General features: G+C 36.5%; 1 protein-coding gene across 1 annotated transcript in view; it reads right to left on the reverse strand.

Annotated features, from left to right (window-relative positions):
* CDC27 (cell division cycle 27) overlaps positions 1-18,366 on the reverse strand; it is a 75,307-nt gene that overhangs the window by 20,878 nt on the left and 36,063 nt on the right. Inside the window, exons 9-15 of the mRNA XM_021678487.2 lie at positions 17,888-18,003; positions 10,127-10,226; positions 8,948-9,155; positions 8,573-8,745; positions 5,160-5,312; positions 3,373-3,581; positions 549-666 (exon numbers count right to left, since the gene is read on the reverse strand). Of these exons, the coding sequence (XP_021534162.1) occupies positions 549-666; positions 3,373-3,581; positions 5,160-5,312; positions 8,573-8,745; positions 8,948-9,155; positions 10,127-10,226; positions 17,888-18,003 (1,077 nt within the window). The remainder of the gene's footprint in view (positions 1-548; positions 667-3,372; positions 3,582-5,159; positions 5,313-8,572; positions 8,746-8,947; positions 9,156-10,126; positions 10,227-17,887; positions 18,004-18,366) is intronic.

Genomic DNA, 18,366 nt, shown 5'->3' on the forward strand with positions numbered 1-18,366 from the left:
ATGTAATGTAATGAGCAGTGGGTATTATATGAGACTGATGAATCACTGAACTCTACCTCTGAAACTATTAATACACTATATGTTAATTAACTGAATTTAAATAAAAAATAAAGTAAAATAAAAAAAGAATTTTAATTAGTTCTGACATATCTATATCACTCAGCAGCTAAAACATAGGGAACCATTTGTCTTGAAATAATAATTACTGAATTTAGGAGCTAAATATTAACATGGAAAAAAGTGCTTTCAAAATATGAAGTATCTCATGTGAGTCTTACAACAGCCCTGCGAGGTAGATAAGATGGTATTACTTGTCATTTATAAAATGGAAGCTCAGAGAAATGGACTTGCCTGAGGAATGGCATTTCTCTTTATGCCAAGGAAAAAGGTGGTATTTTTGGCTATAAAATAAGCCACAATATTGTTCCAAGAATATAAACAAACAAACAAACAAACAAAAAGCCCTAATTTTCACCACAGCAATTAAGTCAATAACAAACACATTTCGCAAGGGAGATTCACTGAAAAATATTTGGAAAGCTACTTACTACTCCAATGTGGCAAAGTAAAACTGAACTTTGAGGGTTGATATCAAGTGCTTTCTGGAAATGCATTTCTGCAAGGCTGAATTTTTCTTGCTTGTAATAAATCATTCCTAAACCATACCTGAAAGTATAAAATAAAGTATAATTTTAGGAATATGAACTTTTGGCTGGTAATTTAGCTCAACTAATAAAAGGGTATGTTATGGAATCTGGCATTTTAATAAACTAAGGAGAAATACTGGTGGTCTCAGAGAAGGCAAAAACTATCAATCATGATAAGAAAATCATCAAAGCATTTCATTTTTAAAAAAATTTTTTTCATCATAGCATTTTAGACAAATCACTTTTGTAAGTAAAAACAATAAATCAAATCAATCAATCAAATAGAACTTTGACAATGGGGAAAAAAGAAACTCCATCCTTAAATCCATCATTACAATCTAGATTTAACAGCTCATTTTTACTGAGTGGCTAATTATGTGTGTGCCAATAATTTTGTTAAACTCTTTATGTGAATTATCTCATTTAATCCTAGGAGGGAATGAGATAGGTATTTTTTTTTTTTAAAGATTTTATTTATTTATTTGACAGAGAGAGACACAGCAAGAGAGGGAACACAAGCAGGGGGGGGTGGGAAAGGGAGAAGCAGGCTTCCCGTGGAGCAGGGAGCCTGATGCGGGGCTCGACCCCAGGACCCTGGGATCATGACCCGAGCCAAGATAGGTATTATCACTCACATTTCAAATAAGGAAAATGAGTTTAGGGAAGTTAAATAACATGCCCCAAATTATACAGCTAATAAGGATTATAGTCAGATCCTTCTTTTATGATTCTAAACCCTAAACTCTTAACAATGCTATTTCTATATTATTGGTGCAAATACATATACATCATTATAATTACATATGCATTGTGTCATGTTCTGCTTCCCCTCTCCTCACTATATCAAAACATACTCCTGCAGACTTAAAAATTATAAATTTTATTTATTTTTATTTTTTAATTTTTTTAAAAGATTTTATTTATTTATTTGACAGAGACAGAGATAGCGAGAGAGGGAACGCAAGCAGAGGGAGTGGGAGAGGGAGAAGCAGGCTTCCCACGGAGCAGGGAGCCCAATGCGGGGCTTGATCCCAGGACCCTGAGATCATGACCTGAGCCGAAGGCAGACGCTTAACGACTGAGCCACCCAGGCGCCCCCAAAATTATAAATTTTAAAGGCTATGTAAGAGCATGTTAACTTGATATACAAGTATTTCTTCTGAATTTTCAAAACATCAAATGAACATAATGTGACTGATTTACATTAAGGAAACCTCTTTTGGCTATAACTAGATAATGACAATGGGGAATAAACACCAAATGAATGTATAAGAAGAAAGCACAATATATCTTCTTATATTTGGGGTGAAGAAAAGGTATAAAAAGCTCTGTGCTAATAATGGTGATGGTGGAACAACAAAAGAAAGACTATTTACTCTGGAGTTGGAATAATAAATTTTAAGTTTAGATACTTTAAGTTAGATACTTAAGGTTACCTAAATTCCTTATTTTTATAAGGATTTTGATATGGTAAGGTTTTTTAAGAATGCAACTATTATAATATAGGACATACCCAAACGTTTAAAAAACAACACAAGTCCTATTGAGAACTGAGTTCTTAAAATATTACAGAGTACTTTATGTGAAGAGAAGGCAGTATCAGCAAGCTTGACTGTTTAATATGTCAGCAGAAGTCAGCATTTGTCAGGCCATCTTTTAGGTAATGTAACTACTTAGAAACGAGATATAATCCATTAAAAAACATATATACACAGATCAAAAAAATATGTTTTAATAATACAGTGATTCAGATTTAGTGACAGAATGAAAATTCAACTGCTATAATGACTACCTCAAAAGATAAAAAGAAAACCATGTCTGACATAAAAACTGTAGCAGTTATGATATCAGAATTACACTTCTTGATATGTAAAACTATAAAGTCAGTCAAGAAAAATACAATAAAACGTCAGCAGTAGATACAGTGTTGAGGCAGAAATAAGAACAAACTTTTTAATACCTTCTTTTTTTTTTTTTAAAGATTTTATCTATTTATTTGACAGAGAGAGGGAGAGTGAGAGCAGGAACACAAGCAGGGGGAGTGGGAGAGGGAGAGGGAGAAGCAGGCTTCCCGCCAAGCAGGGAGCCCGATGCGGGGCTCAATCCCAGGATCCTGGGATCATGACCTGAGCCAAAGGCAGACGCTTAACAACTGAGCCACCCAAGTGCCCCTTTAATGCCTTCTTCATTTGTTAACTATATGAGCCAGGTAACCTCCTCAATAGAGACATTACTTAATAAACTGGAACACCGAGTTCTAAATTAAAGCTAATGAACTAGACTGGTATTTAATAAACCAGAACGTTGTAAAGAGCAACAACTAGTGGATAGTTCTCAATGTTTATTTTCTACTATCCAATAGGTGATTATACTAGTCCTCTCCACTTTCCCAACCATGTTCTATACGAATCACTGTTTCAGTGTTTTAAGAAAAAGAAACAAATCAAATAACAAAATCAATTATTTTCAAAAGTTTGGTAGGAGAAAAGGTTGAAACTGTTGAGTATAAGGATCTAGTATTTGATTATTAGTTAACTTAAGAGTTTGTTAAAAGTACACATTTCATATAAAAAAACACATTTTGGTTACAACTTATCAACCAGTATGTACTATTCTTAAGTATTAGTAACCAAATTCATGACAATAAAGAGATGTCTAACAAGAAAAATTACTGAGTATCAGTCCCATCAGTAAGACATTGTCTTTCCACTTCATTAGCACTTACCATGCATTATAATGTCTTGGATTGACTCTGATAGCATTTCGAAAACAAGCTAATGCTTTGTCTAATTCTTCAGTTAATACAAATTCATGCCCTAATAGAGTATAGGCATAAGCATAATTTGGATCAACCTGGATAGCTCTCTGGAAGAATTTAATTGCAATATCATGTTCCCGTTGCAAACTGAAACAGTTCCCTGCAGCACACCAGGCCTTAAAAAAAGATGGAAACAAAAACCAAATATATAATTAAAATTTTGTTTCAATTTCTCTAACAAAACCAAATTTATGACTAAAATCAAGACTCAGAACTCACTTAGAACAGAAAAACAAAAACTGAAGTTATCTTTTTTAAAAATTTATTTGAGAGAGAGAGAAAGAGAGCATGAGCGCATGAGAGCATGGGGGAGGGGCAGAGGAAGAGGGAGAGGGAGAGGGAATCTGGAGCAGACTTAGCACCGAGCCTGGAGCCTGTTGGGGGCTCGATCTCACAACCCTGAGCCCTAAGATCAGGACCTAAGCTGAAACCAAGAGTTAGACGCTCAACCAACTGTGCCACCTAGCACCCCCTGAAGTTTTAATAAATATAGTTGATCCTCATTGTTCATGATTTCATATTGGTGAATTTGTCTACTTGTAAAAATTTATAGTATTTGTAAAACCAAACTCTACACTTGCGAGTGCTTTAGCGGTCACCCAGCATATGAGTTGTCCAACAGGCACGGTCCCAGTTGAGGTTAAAAAAAAAAAAAAGGTGACTCTATGCCTCCTTGTTTCATCTCTCACATAGAGATGACCAAAGGATAGAGAGTGTAGGGGGAAGTGCAGTGCAGGGCAAGAAGCTCTGGCTCTGGGGCCAGATGGACAGAGGACTGAATCCTAAATATGGTACCTGTTGTAGGGTAGCCTCAGGCAAATCACCTTAACACTTCTGAATAGCATTTTCTCTTTTATATAAAATAAAGATAATAAAACCTACCAGGATGGGTTGTTTTTAGGATGTGTGTGTGTATGTGTGTGCATTTCTCCCAAATAAAATGATCCAGTCTTTGCTAATAATAGTGTTTACAAAAACTACTGAAAATAACTACCAAGAATAATGAGAATTGACTGTTTTTAATTTAATTCTAAGATTAGATATGTTATACAAGTACCACTAACTAATCTTGAGATGCAATGAAATACAATTCTTACAGGACTGGAACATGCAAATGAATTGTGCCTATGTCTTAAAATGACAATAAAAAACCACTATTTTACTTTAATTTAAAATTAGCGCTTTTTCCAATCTACATAATTTCTGCTTAATGAACACTAATCCTGCTGGCAACAGCAATTTTTTTTTTTTTAAAGATTTATTTATTTCAGTGAGAGCGAGAGAGAGCACGCACACACGTGAGTGCGGGCAGTGGGGAGAGGGAGAGGGAGAGAGAAATCCAAGCAGACTCTGCACTGAGCACGGAGCCTGACACAGGGCTCGATCTCACAACCCTGAGATCAGACTTGAGCTGAAACCAAGAGGTGGATGCGGAACTGACTGCACCACCCAGATGCCCCAACAACAGCAATTTTAATACAGCCAAATCTTGATTAATCTTGAATAAAATATATGCTTATGAATCTGCACCACATATTCTAGGACTTTTCTCTTCTCTGAGTCCCTCTTTGCCTGTAGAGAAGGGTGGAAAAGTGTGGATGATGCTAAATGGTGTTTGAATTACTTGCTTCATCCCCACTTGTCAAGGGTGATCAGAAGACAACTACATAAGCAAAGTGTTTCAGTTATCATACCTCTGGTGAATTTTTATCCATGTCTGTTAAGTCTTTTGAAAGAACTGAAAGAGCAACATCTTTTTGAAGATGCCAAAGTGTTGTAGAGTAGATCTCCATGCCTTCAACTCTGTAATTCTCAATCCTTCTAACCTCTGAGAATATTCTTTCAGCCTGAAATAAAAAAACTAGTTAATGGGAAAATAAGTTGATACAATTTACATATATGCAGGGAGAGCACTGGGCACTGTTCTCATGGGACCTAAATGCTGCCTTGTTTTACAGTGTTTATGTGAATTAGTAATAACATAGGGTCCCAATGAACAATGTTCCACAATAGGTCAAATATTGAGGTAATCAAATTCACACTTAACCTAGGTATACACAAGTCACGGTAAGAGCATTAAATGTGAAAAGAAAACCTACATTTCCACCAAAATGACAGAGGAGAAATCTATACAAAGTTACAATTTACAAAAGACAAGTCAATTATTTTATTCTCAAAAAACACATTTCCAAGTTTTAATAATGGCTTTACAGAATAACTCAGGAAAAGCGAGAGAATAATGATTTCGGTAACACAAAACTACTTATGCACTGATTTTTATTAAGAGGTTGAGTTAAAAACTTGAGGGGAAAAACAGGTTCAGTTGGCTACCAATGCTATGACATGTTGAACACTGAGCATACCCACCAATGTCATACCTGCGGGGGAACTGTAGCTCCAGCCTGGTGATTCTCTTTTCCTTTGTAGCACTAACCTGACTTTAGGGTCCCTCCTCAGCTACTTTTTTCCTCCCCTCACTCACAGCTCCCAGAATGGTTTCTCTCACCTTGAAGTTTGAGGCTTTGGGTTTTATTTTATTTTTTCAAAGATCTTATTTATTTGACAGAGAGAGACACAGTGAGAGAGGGAACACAAGCAGGGGGAGTGGGAGAGGGAGAAGCAGGCTTCCCACCGAGTAGGGAGCCCGATGCGGGGCTCGATCCCAGGACCCTGGGATCATGACCTGAGCCGAAGGCAGACGCTTAACGACTGAGCCACCCAGGCGCCCGAGGCTTTGGGTTTTATAAAACCAATCAGTAGTTCCCTAGTTTATTCATTCAAAAGTTCAAAATTCTGAAAGTCAAGTTTAGTTTAGAATAAAAAATATTTGGACTGTTCTTAATGAAATGAAAATGGCGTAAAATAAACAGTTTATAAAACTAGGAACTCCAAGAAATGGCCATATATTATCTAGGATTAGCTTAATGATTTTTAACTTCTCTGAAATCCCTTAAAAGTTATAGATAAGTTTTTCCAATAGGCATTGGGTATAAGAAGACAGACCTAATCACAAGTCAAATACAGGTTTTGGAAATCTTTTGGTTTCCAATTTTTCAGGATCTATTGCTTCCTCTGAAAAGTGACTATGGCATAGACAAAAAGAAAAATGAAAAAAACTCATGAAATTAAGTTGAAACAAAGGCTTCTGTTTAGTTAAGTATCTGGGACACTGCTCTATAATTATAGGGAAACAAGAAAAATTATGTATTTTAAAGGACCTGTGAAATAATAAATTAGAAATAATTTTGAAAGGGGCTTGCCAAACACAGCTTTTGCCTATGTATCAGTAAAGGACCATTATCCAAACATGGAACTTCTAGCAATGAATAAGGCTAATCTGTCTACAGCAACACTTCTTTCTTTATCATACAATAATACATGAGTTGGTATCTTCTGTATTTATTCTCTACCTAGAACACACTTCACCCCAGATCTTTGCATGGCTCATGAAGGAGTCACCTCCTTTCTCTGAGCATACTTTTTGGTAAATAGTTCCATATATCGTTGTCCTGCAATCCCTTTAACATGCTTCATTTTTTTCTTCCTATGACCTATTGCTACCTGTCCTTATACACATATTGGCTTACAATCTATCTCTCTTACTAGAATGCAAGCTCTATAAAAGCAAGCAATTATTTGTCTAGCTGTATTACAGAGTCTAGAAGAGAATTTAAGACATAACATGCACTGAATAAATGAACTGAAAGTAAACAGGGCAAAAAAGTAACTTTATTATAAACTTCAAATAATTTATTTTAGAGAAATTTTATTAATATATATATATTTTAAAGTTTTAAACAATTTTTTTAAGTTTAGGGGTGGGGAGAGAAAATGCTCAGAAGGTAAACTGGGTAGGAAATTAATTAATTAGTTTTAAGATTTTATTTATTTGACAGAGAGAGAGAGAATAAGCAGGGAGAGCAGCAAGGCAGAGGGAGAGGGAGAAGCAGACTCTGCTGAGCAGGGAGCCCAACGCGGGACTCGATCCCAGGACCCTGGGATCATGACCTGAGCCGAAGGCAGATGCTTAACCATCTGAGCCACCCAGGCACCCACATATATTCTTTTTTTTTTTTTAAAGATTTTATTTATTTTAGAGCAAGAGAGCTCAAGCAGGGGGAGGGGCAGAAAGAGGGAATCAGAGGCAGACTCTGTGCCGAGTGCAGAGCCCTACACAGGGCTCAATCTCAAGACCCTGAGATCATGACCTGAGCCGAAATCAAGAGTTGGACACTTAACCGACTGAGCCATCCAGGCGCCCACATCCATATATTCTTATGTGAAATATTTGTACCCTACTCCGTTGGATCTGAAAATATATATTACCATGTAATAGGTGTTTATAATAAAAATATTTTCTACTATATGCAGAGTTCCTACTGGGATGAATTTCTGGCATTTCATATGTTTTATAATCTTGAAAAATACTATGAAGAAAACTGTACGTAATGGAGGACATAATGTCCTCAAGACTTTTATCCTTTAGTTTTAATTATATTCGTTGCTTAAGTTATCTGTTTATACCAGAAAAAGAGAAGATTATTAACACAAAGCCAAAGAAAATTCTAATTTCCAATTTAAATTTCCTACCCAGGGCTCAATGGCTGGGTGGCTCTGTCGGTTAAGCATCTGCCTTCAGCTCAGGTCATGATCCCAGAGCTCCTTGGGAGCTCTGCCTCTCTCTCTCTCTCTCTGTCTCTCATGAATAAATAAATAAGATCTTAAAAAAAAAAAAAATATATGGATGACTTGGATTCTCTACAAATCTATCTCAAGCAATCTCCCCAAATTTAAACTACTCACCCTTAAACAAGAGAAAAAATTGTCTATTTATATATTAAAATGCTTAGAAAATAAAGACATTACATAATAAATATTGACTTTTTTTTTTTAATTTTAAACAGCTGCACACCCAGTGTGGAGCCCAAGGTGGGACTTGAACTCACAACCCTGAGATCAAGACCTGAGCTGAGATCAAGAGTCATATGCTTAACCAAGCCACCCTGGTGCCCCTAAATATTGACCTTTTAGATCTAGCTGTCTCAAGCACAGGCATTTTAATTTAAACTAGCTCTAAAAAGGCATGTAAACAGTTTTCTATACTTACTTGCATGTACTCTGAAAGTTCAAAATAGGCCCTTCCAATTTGGCACAGTACCCAACCAGTATTGTAGTGGTGAGAAGGTAGGTGGCTCAAGATATTTATAGCTTCTTTGCAGTTGTATGAACACAAAGCTAAATAACCTTTCCCCATTTCACGCAGAAGGCTCATCAAACCTTCTAGGAGAAAACAATATAGTAAACAAAGGAGAAAGAAATAATAAAACAGTTTGGTTTTCTAGAAAGCCTAATACAATATAATTTATTAAAAATTCCAACATCTATCTAGAAAAAATGGAAGGTACTTTAATGAACATTAAAAAACTTACCTAAAATAAGTGAATAAAATAAAATACAAAGATATTAAGCATTTAAAACAGACCTGCTGCTGCTTTCTGTAGATTAAATGCCTGGATCTGAGGTGTGATTGTGGAGATTTTCCCTTCTGAAATGATGGAAGAGTCCAATTTTGTAATTTCCAGGCTATCATTTATGTTGGGTTGAGTTATTCCTCCTTTATTAGTTTTACTTTTAGTTTTTCTGTTTGGGATTTTAGGTGGAAACTTCATTTTTAACTTTTTGCTATTCTCCTGTAAAAAGGAGGAAAATTCCACATTTGTTAAACGCATGTATTATAGACTTCCCAATCCTTTCTCAAGTATTAGTCACAAAATAAATATATAGTTTTGACTGGTCTAAATTTTTCTCAGAAAAAATTTATAATAAAAAATTTCAAAGTCATTTAATTTTAAATGCAACAATTCTGAAAATAAATTGTATTAACGAACTAGTATATAAGGTAAATCAGTATTGTTTGTTGCTCTTTTCTGAAAGTGTATAACTTTCATTTATTATTTAAAAATAAGAAAATAAATGGATGCAATATTACCTAATTGTCTTCAGAGCATTATAACTGGTAAGTTATAAAACTGTTGAATTGTTCATGTCAAAGTTAAAAATTATCCATAATACTTGTCAATGGACCAACAAAAACTTACCAAGGGCATAATGAGGTCCTTGTATAAAGAAATGTGCAAAGAAAACACAGGAAATTTATCCTTCCCCTAATTTTCCTAGTGAGAATATCTGACATAGCCACAGGGCACCATCAAATCCAGGAGACTGAATTGGTTCAATACTATCAACTAAATTATACATCTTATTTGGATTTCATCAGCTTTTACATGTACTTTTTTTTTTGACGTGATAGTTCTACGAAATTTTATCACATGTATGCTTCATGTAATCAACCACCACAATAAAGATATAGGACTGTCTGACCACTACACAAAAAAATTCCTTTGTGCTATGCTCTAGTAGTCATATCTTCCCCCCAAGTCCTAACTCCTAATAGCCACTGATCTGTTTCCCATCATAACAATTTTGTCCTTTGAACAATGTTTTATAATATTTATTAAAGAACCAAGAAAATTTATAAATGTTACAGACAGCTTTATAAATTAAAAAAACATTAGAAAAATTTAAATAGTCTCTCAATTTATTTATTAGAGATGGAGGGGGAAGCTTAAGTAAATGTGACATATGGAAATCTTTAGATTACCTTGGTCGTAGAGCTGTCACTAGTAAAAAGACGTGAACTTCTTCGAGGCAGTGCGTTTGGGGGAGATGTGATAGTGGGGCTCAATACCTGAGGTGTTGTACTAAAAAAATGATAAAAGTAGACATTAAAAAAAAAAACCCCAGCTTATGAGCATTACTTATTGTTTCAATTCAGATACATTAAAAAAACACATTCATCATGTTTGTATTCTAAAGATGATGAGTTTGGTCGGTCTGTTTGTCATCCCTCTACGAAAACTAAGAATTTAAAAGCTATCTGTATTACCATAAAATAATAAAGATTATAGCACAGAGCTTCATTCTATCTGAAATTGCTAATTTGAACTTAAAACAATCCACATAAAAACTGTGTATCAATAAATAATAAACACATCTATAAACTAATTCTCTCTAGCCCTCATTTGCAACCATAGCAAATTAGAGAAAAAAAGATAGTTGGACATGGATAGTCCAAATGTGGGATATTTGCCAACAAATAAATACCATTAGAACAATTATTATTTCCCTATAAATTCAAACTACCACATCAAGGTTTATTCTGTTTAGAACCAAAGAAATCTAATAATTGCCCGGGTACATTTTTTTTTTTTTTTTAACTTTAAAAGGCAAACTTCTAAGGTACAAGGATTCCATTCTTAGAAAGTAAGCAAACTTAAAACCTCAAGTTACCTGAAAGTGGGCTAGTCTACGGACTAAACGGTTTACAGTTTATGTGAAATCCCACTAGTTACCTGAATTTGAGTCACAGAGGCTTCTAAGAATTAAAGAGACACTGACCAGTGAGTACAGAAAGCCCAGGCTGCTCTTACCTTTTCAAAAGACAGAATCTCAATGTAGGTATTACAGCAAGTGAGGTCACTTAGGTTGATGAATTAATTTTATTTTATGATACATTTTTATATGTATTTTTAATTTTTTATTTTACTTTTTAAAAAGATTTATTTGAGGTGGGGGGCAGAGGGAGAGAGAGAGAGAGAGTCTTAAGCAGACTCTTCACTGAGTGCGGAGCCCTACATGGAGCTTGATCTCACGACCCTGAGATCATGATCTGAACTGAAACCAAGAGTCAGATGCTTAACTGACTGCGCCACCCAGGCGATCCGATACATTTTTTTAAAATTAGGATTTTATTATTATTATTATTTTTTAATTTTTAAAAGAAGATTTTAGGGGCACCTGGGTGGCTCAGTCGTTAAGCGTCTGCCTTCGGCTCGGGTCATGATCCCAGGGTCCTGGGATTGAGCCCCACATCGGGCTCCCTGCTCCATGGGAAGCCTGCTTCTCCCTCTCCCTCTGCCCCTGCCCCTGCTTATGTTCCCTCTCTCACTGTGTCTCTCTCTTTCTGTCAAATAAATAAATAAAATATTTAAAATATATATATTTTATTTACTTATTTGTCAGAGAGAGAAAGAGCAAGAGAGAGAGCACAAGCAGGGGGAGCGGCAGGCTGAGGGAGAAGCAGGCTCCCCACCAAGTAAGGAGTCTGATATGGAACTCGATCTCAGGACCCTGGGATCATGACCTGAGCCAAAGGAAGACACTTAACCGACTGAGCCACCCAGGCATCCCTAGGATTTTTTACTTATTTATTTTTTTTAAAGAGATTTTATATATTTATTTATTTGTCAGAGAGAGAGTGTGAGAGAGCACACAAGCAAGGGGAGTGGCAGGCAGAGGGAGAAACAGACTCCCCACCAAGCAAGGAGCCTGATGCAGGACTTGATCCCAGGACCCTGGGATCATGACCTCAGTCGAAGACAGACGCTTAACTGACTGAGCCACCCAGGTGTCCCCCTAGGATTTTTTTAGAGGAGATTAGGGTTCACAGCAAAATTGAGGGGAAGGTACAGAGAGATGTACCATATACCCCTGCCCCCAACATGCACAGCCTCCCCCATTATCAACATGCCCCACGAGAGTGGGACATTTGTTATAGGTGATGAACCTACACTGATGCATTATAAAGTCGACAGTTTTATGATAGAGTTCACCCGTGGTTTTGTTCATTCTACAGGTACGTGTGAATATATAATGACATATATCCATCATGGTATCATACAGAATATTTTCACTGCCCTAATCCTCTGCACTCTGCCTACTCATCCCTCCCCCCTCCAACCCCTGGCAACTACTGATCTTTTTTGTTTCCATAGTTTTGCCTTTTATAGAAGTTGATTCATTTTTAAAAGTACAATATTCTTTATTTGAACAACTATGTCATTTATGCTACAAATGTGAATTATATGTTGTCAATAATATTACCTAATTATAGAAAAGAGTTTGCCTGAGAAGTGGGAGGGAATAATTTCATCCATGGAGCAGTTTATAGGGAGGACAAGCCTGAGAAAAAATGCTGAGACTTCTTAAAAGCCAAGAAAAGTTGCAGGAGTATAACATGAATCTTGTGGGGGTAGAAGTAAAAATAATAGTAAGATGATTCTGGGGCTAGGAGGAAGAAGAAGACAAACTCTTCCTAATCATAATTTTCATTATGGTTCTGTTAGCTCCGAAGGGCAATTTGACAAAAGAAAAAAATGTCCGAAGTCTGACAGGCATCAGGAAAATGAAGCAGGATACTGAGTGAGTTTGAAACACTGGTCGTAGCACATGAAATATACTCATCTCTTTATAACTTGCATCTTTTTAACTAGGAATTTGAGAATGAAAGGAATGTGCTCTAGAATCAGATTGTTGAGGTTTGAAATCAATTCTATCACTTATTACCTATGTGATGATGTGCCGGTTATATTAAACACTTTTTTAAAAAGTTTTTGTAGGGGTGCCTGGGTGATTCAGTCGATTGAGTGTCTGCCTTCGGCTCGGGTGGTGATCTTGGGGTCTTGGGATCAAGCCCTGAGGCAGGCTCCTTGATCAGCAGGGAGTCTGCTTCTGCCTCTCCCCCCCCCACCCCCTGTTCATGTTCATTCTCACTCTCTCTCAATCTCAAATAAATAAAATAAAATCTTTAAGAAAAATAAAAAGTTTTTGTAAGTAGTATCATCTTATGGTTTCGTAATAAAGTATGAATGCTAGTTATAAGAAGATGCCTTGGAAAGAATATAAAAATTATTTTTAGAGGTTAATATATGTAGAGAAAATGATGACATACAAACTTTTTGGGGAAATTTAGCTAAGAGAACTATGCTATTCTAATCATCTCTAAAAAAACAACTTTCTAAAAAAAAAAACAAACCAGACTTCCACTGCCAATTGTAAATGAAGTAAAATGGACCAGATTTACTATCCCATCTTAAACAACTATTAACACTGAACAAAATACATGAAACGATGCTTTTCAGACATTGGACAGCAAGCACATATGCCTGAGAATTCTGAGGACACAGTGCAGGGAGAGGGAACACAAACAGAACTTAGTGGTCTTCCTGTGTTGAGAAGAAAATGTTGAGACTTACAAGAAGTGAAGGCAGCTAGAATATGAAGGTCAGAGTACTAGAAAGGGGAGAGCTACAAAGAAGGAGAGCTTCAAAGATCTGCTGGAAGTTTTCCTAGAATCTGCAGTTGAAACTGAGTAGTGCAACTGTTTGAGTGTGTTATAATAAAAAACTCATCTGGTCTTTGTCCTGAATTCTTGAGAAGCAGCTTCTAAATGCTCTGAATCTCTCTCTCTCTTTTTTTTAAAAGATTTTATTTATTTATTTGGCAGAGAGAGAGAGACAGCAAGAGAGGGAACACAAGCAGGGGGAGTGGGGGAGAGAGAGGGAGAAGATGCGAGGCTCGATCCCAGGACCCTGGGATCATGACCTGAGCCGAAGGCAGATGCTTAATACTGAGAAACCCAGGCGCCCCAATGCTCGGAATTTCTCAAGTGATATGAGTGTCTTTGTTCTTCATGGTGGGCCCCTGAGACCACACCTGAGTTTATGCTGATGAAATGACTTGTGGTGGCCCTAGATAGGTTCAGAATACTGGGCTGGCCATGTTGGAAAGACCAACCAGTGATTAGACAGTTGAAGCTTTCAGCTGGGTGTTAACAGCCTGACCTTCTCTAGGAAGGGGACAGCGGCTGGAGATTGAGTTAAATCACACGACCAATGACACAATCTATCATGCCTATGTAATGTAACTCCAATAAAAACTTTGACTACCGGGGCGCCTGGGTGGCTCAGTCGGTTAAGCGGCTGCCTTCGGCTCAGGTCACGATTCCAGGGTCCTGGGATCGAGTCCTGCATTGGGCTCCCTGCTCAGCGGGGAGAGCCTGCTTCTCCCTCTCCCTCTGCCTGCCTCTCTGCCTACTTGTGCTCTCTATCTCTCTGTCAAATAAATAAATAAAATCTTTAAAAAAAAAAACAAACACAAAAAACTCTGACTACCAAAACTCAGTTGAACTTCCTGGTTGGCGAACACACTGATGCACTGGTGAGGTGACACGTCTCACCCAGGGGAAAGGACACAGAAGCTCTGTGTTCAGGACCCTCCCAGACCTCATCCTATGGGCCCTCGTTTGTCTGGTCCTGACTGGTATCCTTGATAATAAAACTGTAAGTATAGAACTTTCCTAGATTCTATGAATTGTCCTAACATATTAAACCTCAGGGGGTAGTAAGAACCCTCAAATTTGTAGGTAGTTGGTCAGAAGTGAAGGTGGCCCGGGGAACCCTTGAAATTGTAGTTGCTAAGTCAACAAGATTTGTTAAGTCTTGCTGGGACTATGATCTTGCCTGCAGAGTCTATGCTATTTCTGGGTAATTAGTACCAGAACTTACTACAGTATTACAGTGAGAAAAACTACCTGAATCTAGAGAAAGAACTACTGCAAAGGAGCTGGCAGAACAATTCTTGGAGCTCACCCTGGGCTGGGAGTAGCTTATATTTTCAACAGCCAGAATGAAGAAACCTCATACTCAGCAAGTCACTGAGTATTCAAAGAATACTGCCTCAGTAGTGGGGCAAAATTAGTCTAGACTAAAGGCCACTCTTGTCTTACCCAACAAAACTTAAAAATCGAGACCTGAAATGAATAAACTATTAACAAGTAACTGCCTCCCAGAATAAAACAGAAATACTTAAAAGAAGATAAAATAGTCCAGCACTCAACAACGTAAAATTTCCAACATTTACTGGCATAAAAACAACAACAACAAAACTAGGCATACAAAGAAGCAGGAAAATATAACTTATAATGAAAAGAAAAAAAAAATCAATAAAAAACAGACCCAGAAATAACACAGTAAGGACAGTAGACAAAATCATTAAAAGAGCTACTATAGATATATTCCATATGCTCAAAAAGGTAGAAGAAAGAATGGACATGTTAAAGGAGAGAACCAAATCAAACTTCTGGAGATAAAAAATAGAACATCTGAGATTAAAACTATATCTACATTCTGGTTGGGGTTAATAGCAGATTAGACACTGCAGAAGAAAAGAATAGTTAACCTGAAGACATAATAATAAACACTATCCAAAATGAAACAGAGGAAAAAGACTGCAAACAAAAATGAACACAGTACTGAACTGTGAGGGACAACTTCATGGTCTAATAAACACATACTCGGTGTCCCAGGAGGGGAGAGGGGGACAGGACCAGAAAAAATACTTGGAAGAAATAATGGCCAAAAATTAACTAAATTTAATAACAACTACGAAATCACAGATCCAAGAAGCTCAATCAATTTGGAGGCCAAAAAAGAGGAAAACTACACAACAGCACATCATGATCAAATGACTTAAAATCAGAAATCAAAGATAAAAATTGTAAAACTATCAGAAAAGAGACACATTATATACACAGGAACAAAAAATGAGAATGACAGACTTCTTGTCAGAAACAAAACAAGCGAGAAGACAGTAGAACAACATCTTTAAAGAAAAAACTATGAACAAGAATTCTCTATCTAGTGAAAGTATCTTTCAAAAACAAAACAAAGATGAAATAAAAATCTCTTTCAGACATACAAAAGCTGAAAAAATTCATTACCAGCAGACTTGGACTATAAGAAATTTTAAGTCTTTCAAGATGAAGGAAAAGGATACCAAATTGAAATGTGAACCTATAGAAAGAAATAAAGAGCACCGGAAATAGTATATATGTGGGTAAATACAAAATAGATTTCTTTTTCTTATTTTAAAAAATCTCTCTAGAAGATAACTGCCTATTTAAGGGAAAAACTATAACAATGCACAATCGGGTTTACATACATGTGAGGTAAAATCTATGACAACAATAGCATAAAGATGGGGAGAGGAGCATGAAAGCACACTATCATAAGGTTTTATACTATATATGATGTGGTACAACATTATTTGAAGGTAGACTTTGATAAGTCAGAATACATACTATAAACACTAAAACAGCCTCTAAAAAGACAAAATAAAGAATAATTATTCATAAGGCAATGTTATGTTGAACTGTGTTTCCCCAAAAATATGCTGAAGCCCTAACCTCCACTACCTATGAATGTGACTTATTTGGACGCAGGCTCTTTGTTGATATAATCAAGTTAAGATGAGGTCATTAGGGTGAGCTCTAATTCAGTATGACTGATGTCCTCAGAAGAGGGAAATCTGGATATAGAGACACACAGGGAAGATGACCATGTGAAGACAGAGGCACATATTGAGTTATGCTCCCACCAACTAAGGATGCCTGGGGCTACCAGAAGCTGGAAGAGACAAGGAAGGATCTTCCCTTGGAGGCTTCAGAGGGAGCATAGCCCTGAATACACTTCTGTTGTTTTAAACCATCCAGTTTGCAGTAACTTTGTTATGGCAACTGTAGGAAACTAAGATAGGCAATAAAGGAGATAAAATACAAAAAAACCCCACAAAATCATTAAAAGTTGATGTTTATTAAAGTTAGTATAATTGTTTAGCTTAAGTGAAATGTATAATTCCATAAATTATGCTTATATATTCTTTAGGATTAGCACTTATTCAGCCTATATAATGGTGCTCTGCAGGAGCCCTCAGGTTCCTTCTCGTAACTGAGCCCCAGGCAATCCCTGTCACCTGTCTGTGAGTTGGCAGTCATGAGACTTGCCATCTTGGCATTTCAGAAATATTGAAGCCTTTTATATTAGTCAAGGTATATGTACATCTGTGTCTATTTTAAGACTTACGGTACATGTTCACTATTTTACAAGGAGACAGAGTTGTATCATTCTTTTAAAGTATTAGCTATGATTTGTTTTTGAGTACTTCAACAGAAAAAAGAAACCCTACTTAACACCATTTCTGTGTGGCAGTGGATTATTTAAAGATTTACCAGATTAACTTTATGATCTGTATATATAAGTGCATCATAGGGGAAGGGGAGAATGAAATCTATCTGTACTTGACCAATGAAGGTCATGTAATAAGAAGAAAATTATTTTAGAGGAGTGTTCAGAATATCTAGTTTAAACAAATTCATGAGGGAATTAGAGTAAAATAAAAAGATCTTTTGGTTACCTTTGTCTTGATTTGTATTAAAATACTCAACTAAAAATTACACTAGTCTTTTCAGTAAGTTTGAAATTTTTTTTTTTAAAGATTTTTATTTTTTAAGTAATCTCTATACCCAGCGTGGGACTCGAACTTACAACCCCAAGATCAAGAGTTGCATGCTCTACCGACTGAGCCAGCCAGGTGCCCCTAGAAATTTCTAATTTGACACATTCAAAATTTATAATAGTCATTCTAGACTTCTTGGGAAAGTCAAAACCTGCCTAAAGTGGAAATAAAGTCATATTTTATAGCAAGAAAAGCCAAGAATATCAAATAATGACACCATAATAAATACCTTGTTTGTGGGCCAGAACTTTGTGTTTGTGCAACAAGAATTGGGGTTACCTCTCGACTATTTCCACTCTGTGAGAAGACAGACTTTGTTCCAGTTTGGCCGATTCTGGCAACAGACTGTAAAACACAAAAAGTCTAAGGTTTGTGAATTATAAATTGCACTGAAAATGGTAAAAGACACCATGATGCTCCCATCTACATTTTCCCAATGCAAGATTTCATAATATATACTGTCATCTGAAAACACAAATTACTGTCATTATTAATGTCAATTAATATATTAGGATTAACATCGAACTATTTCCTCATTTTAACCTCAGCATTTTTTTAAAAAGATTTTATTTATTTATTTGGGAGAGAGTGAGCAAGAGAGAGCACAAGCCAGGGAAGTGGCAGAGGGAGAGGGAGAGGAAGGAGCAGACTCCCTGCTGAGCAGGGAGCCTGATGTGGGACTCCATCCCAGGACCCTGGGATCATGAC

The sequence above is a fragment of the Neomonachus schauinslandi genome, chromosome 15 (assembly GCF_002201575.2).
Source record: "Neomonachus schauinslandi chromosome 15, ASM220157v2, whole genome shotgun sequence".
NCBI classification, from domain to species: Eukaryota; Metazoa; Chordata; class Mammalia; order Carnivora; family Phocidae; genus Neomonachus; species Neomonachus schauinslandi.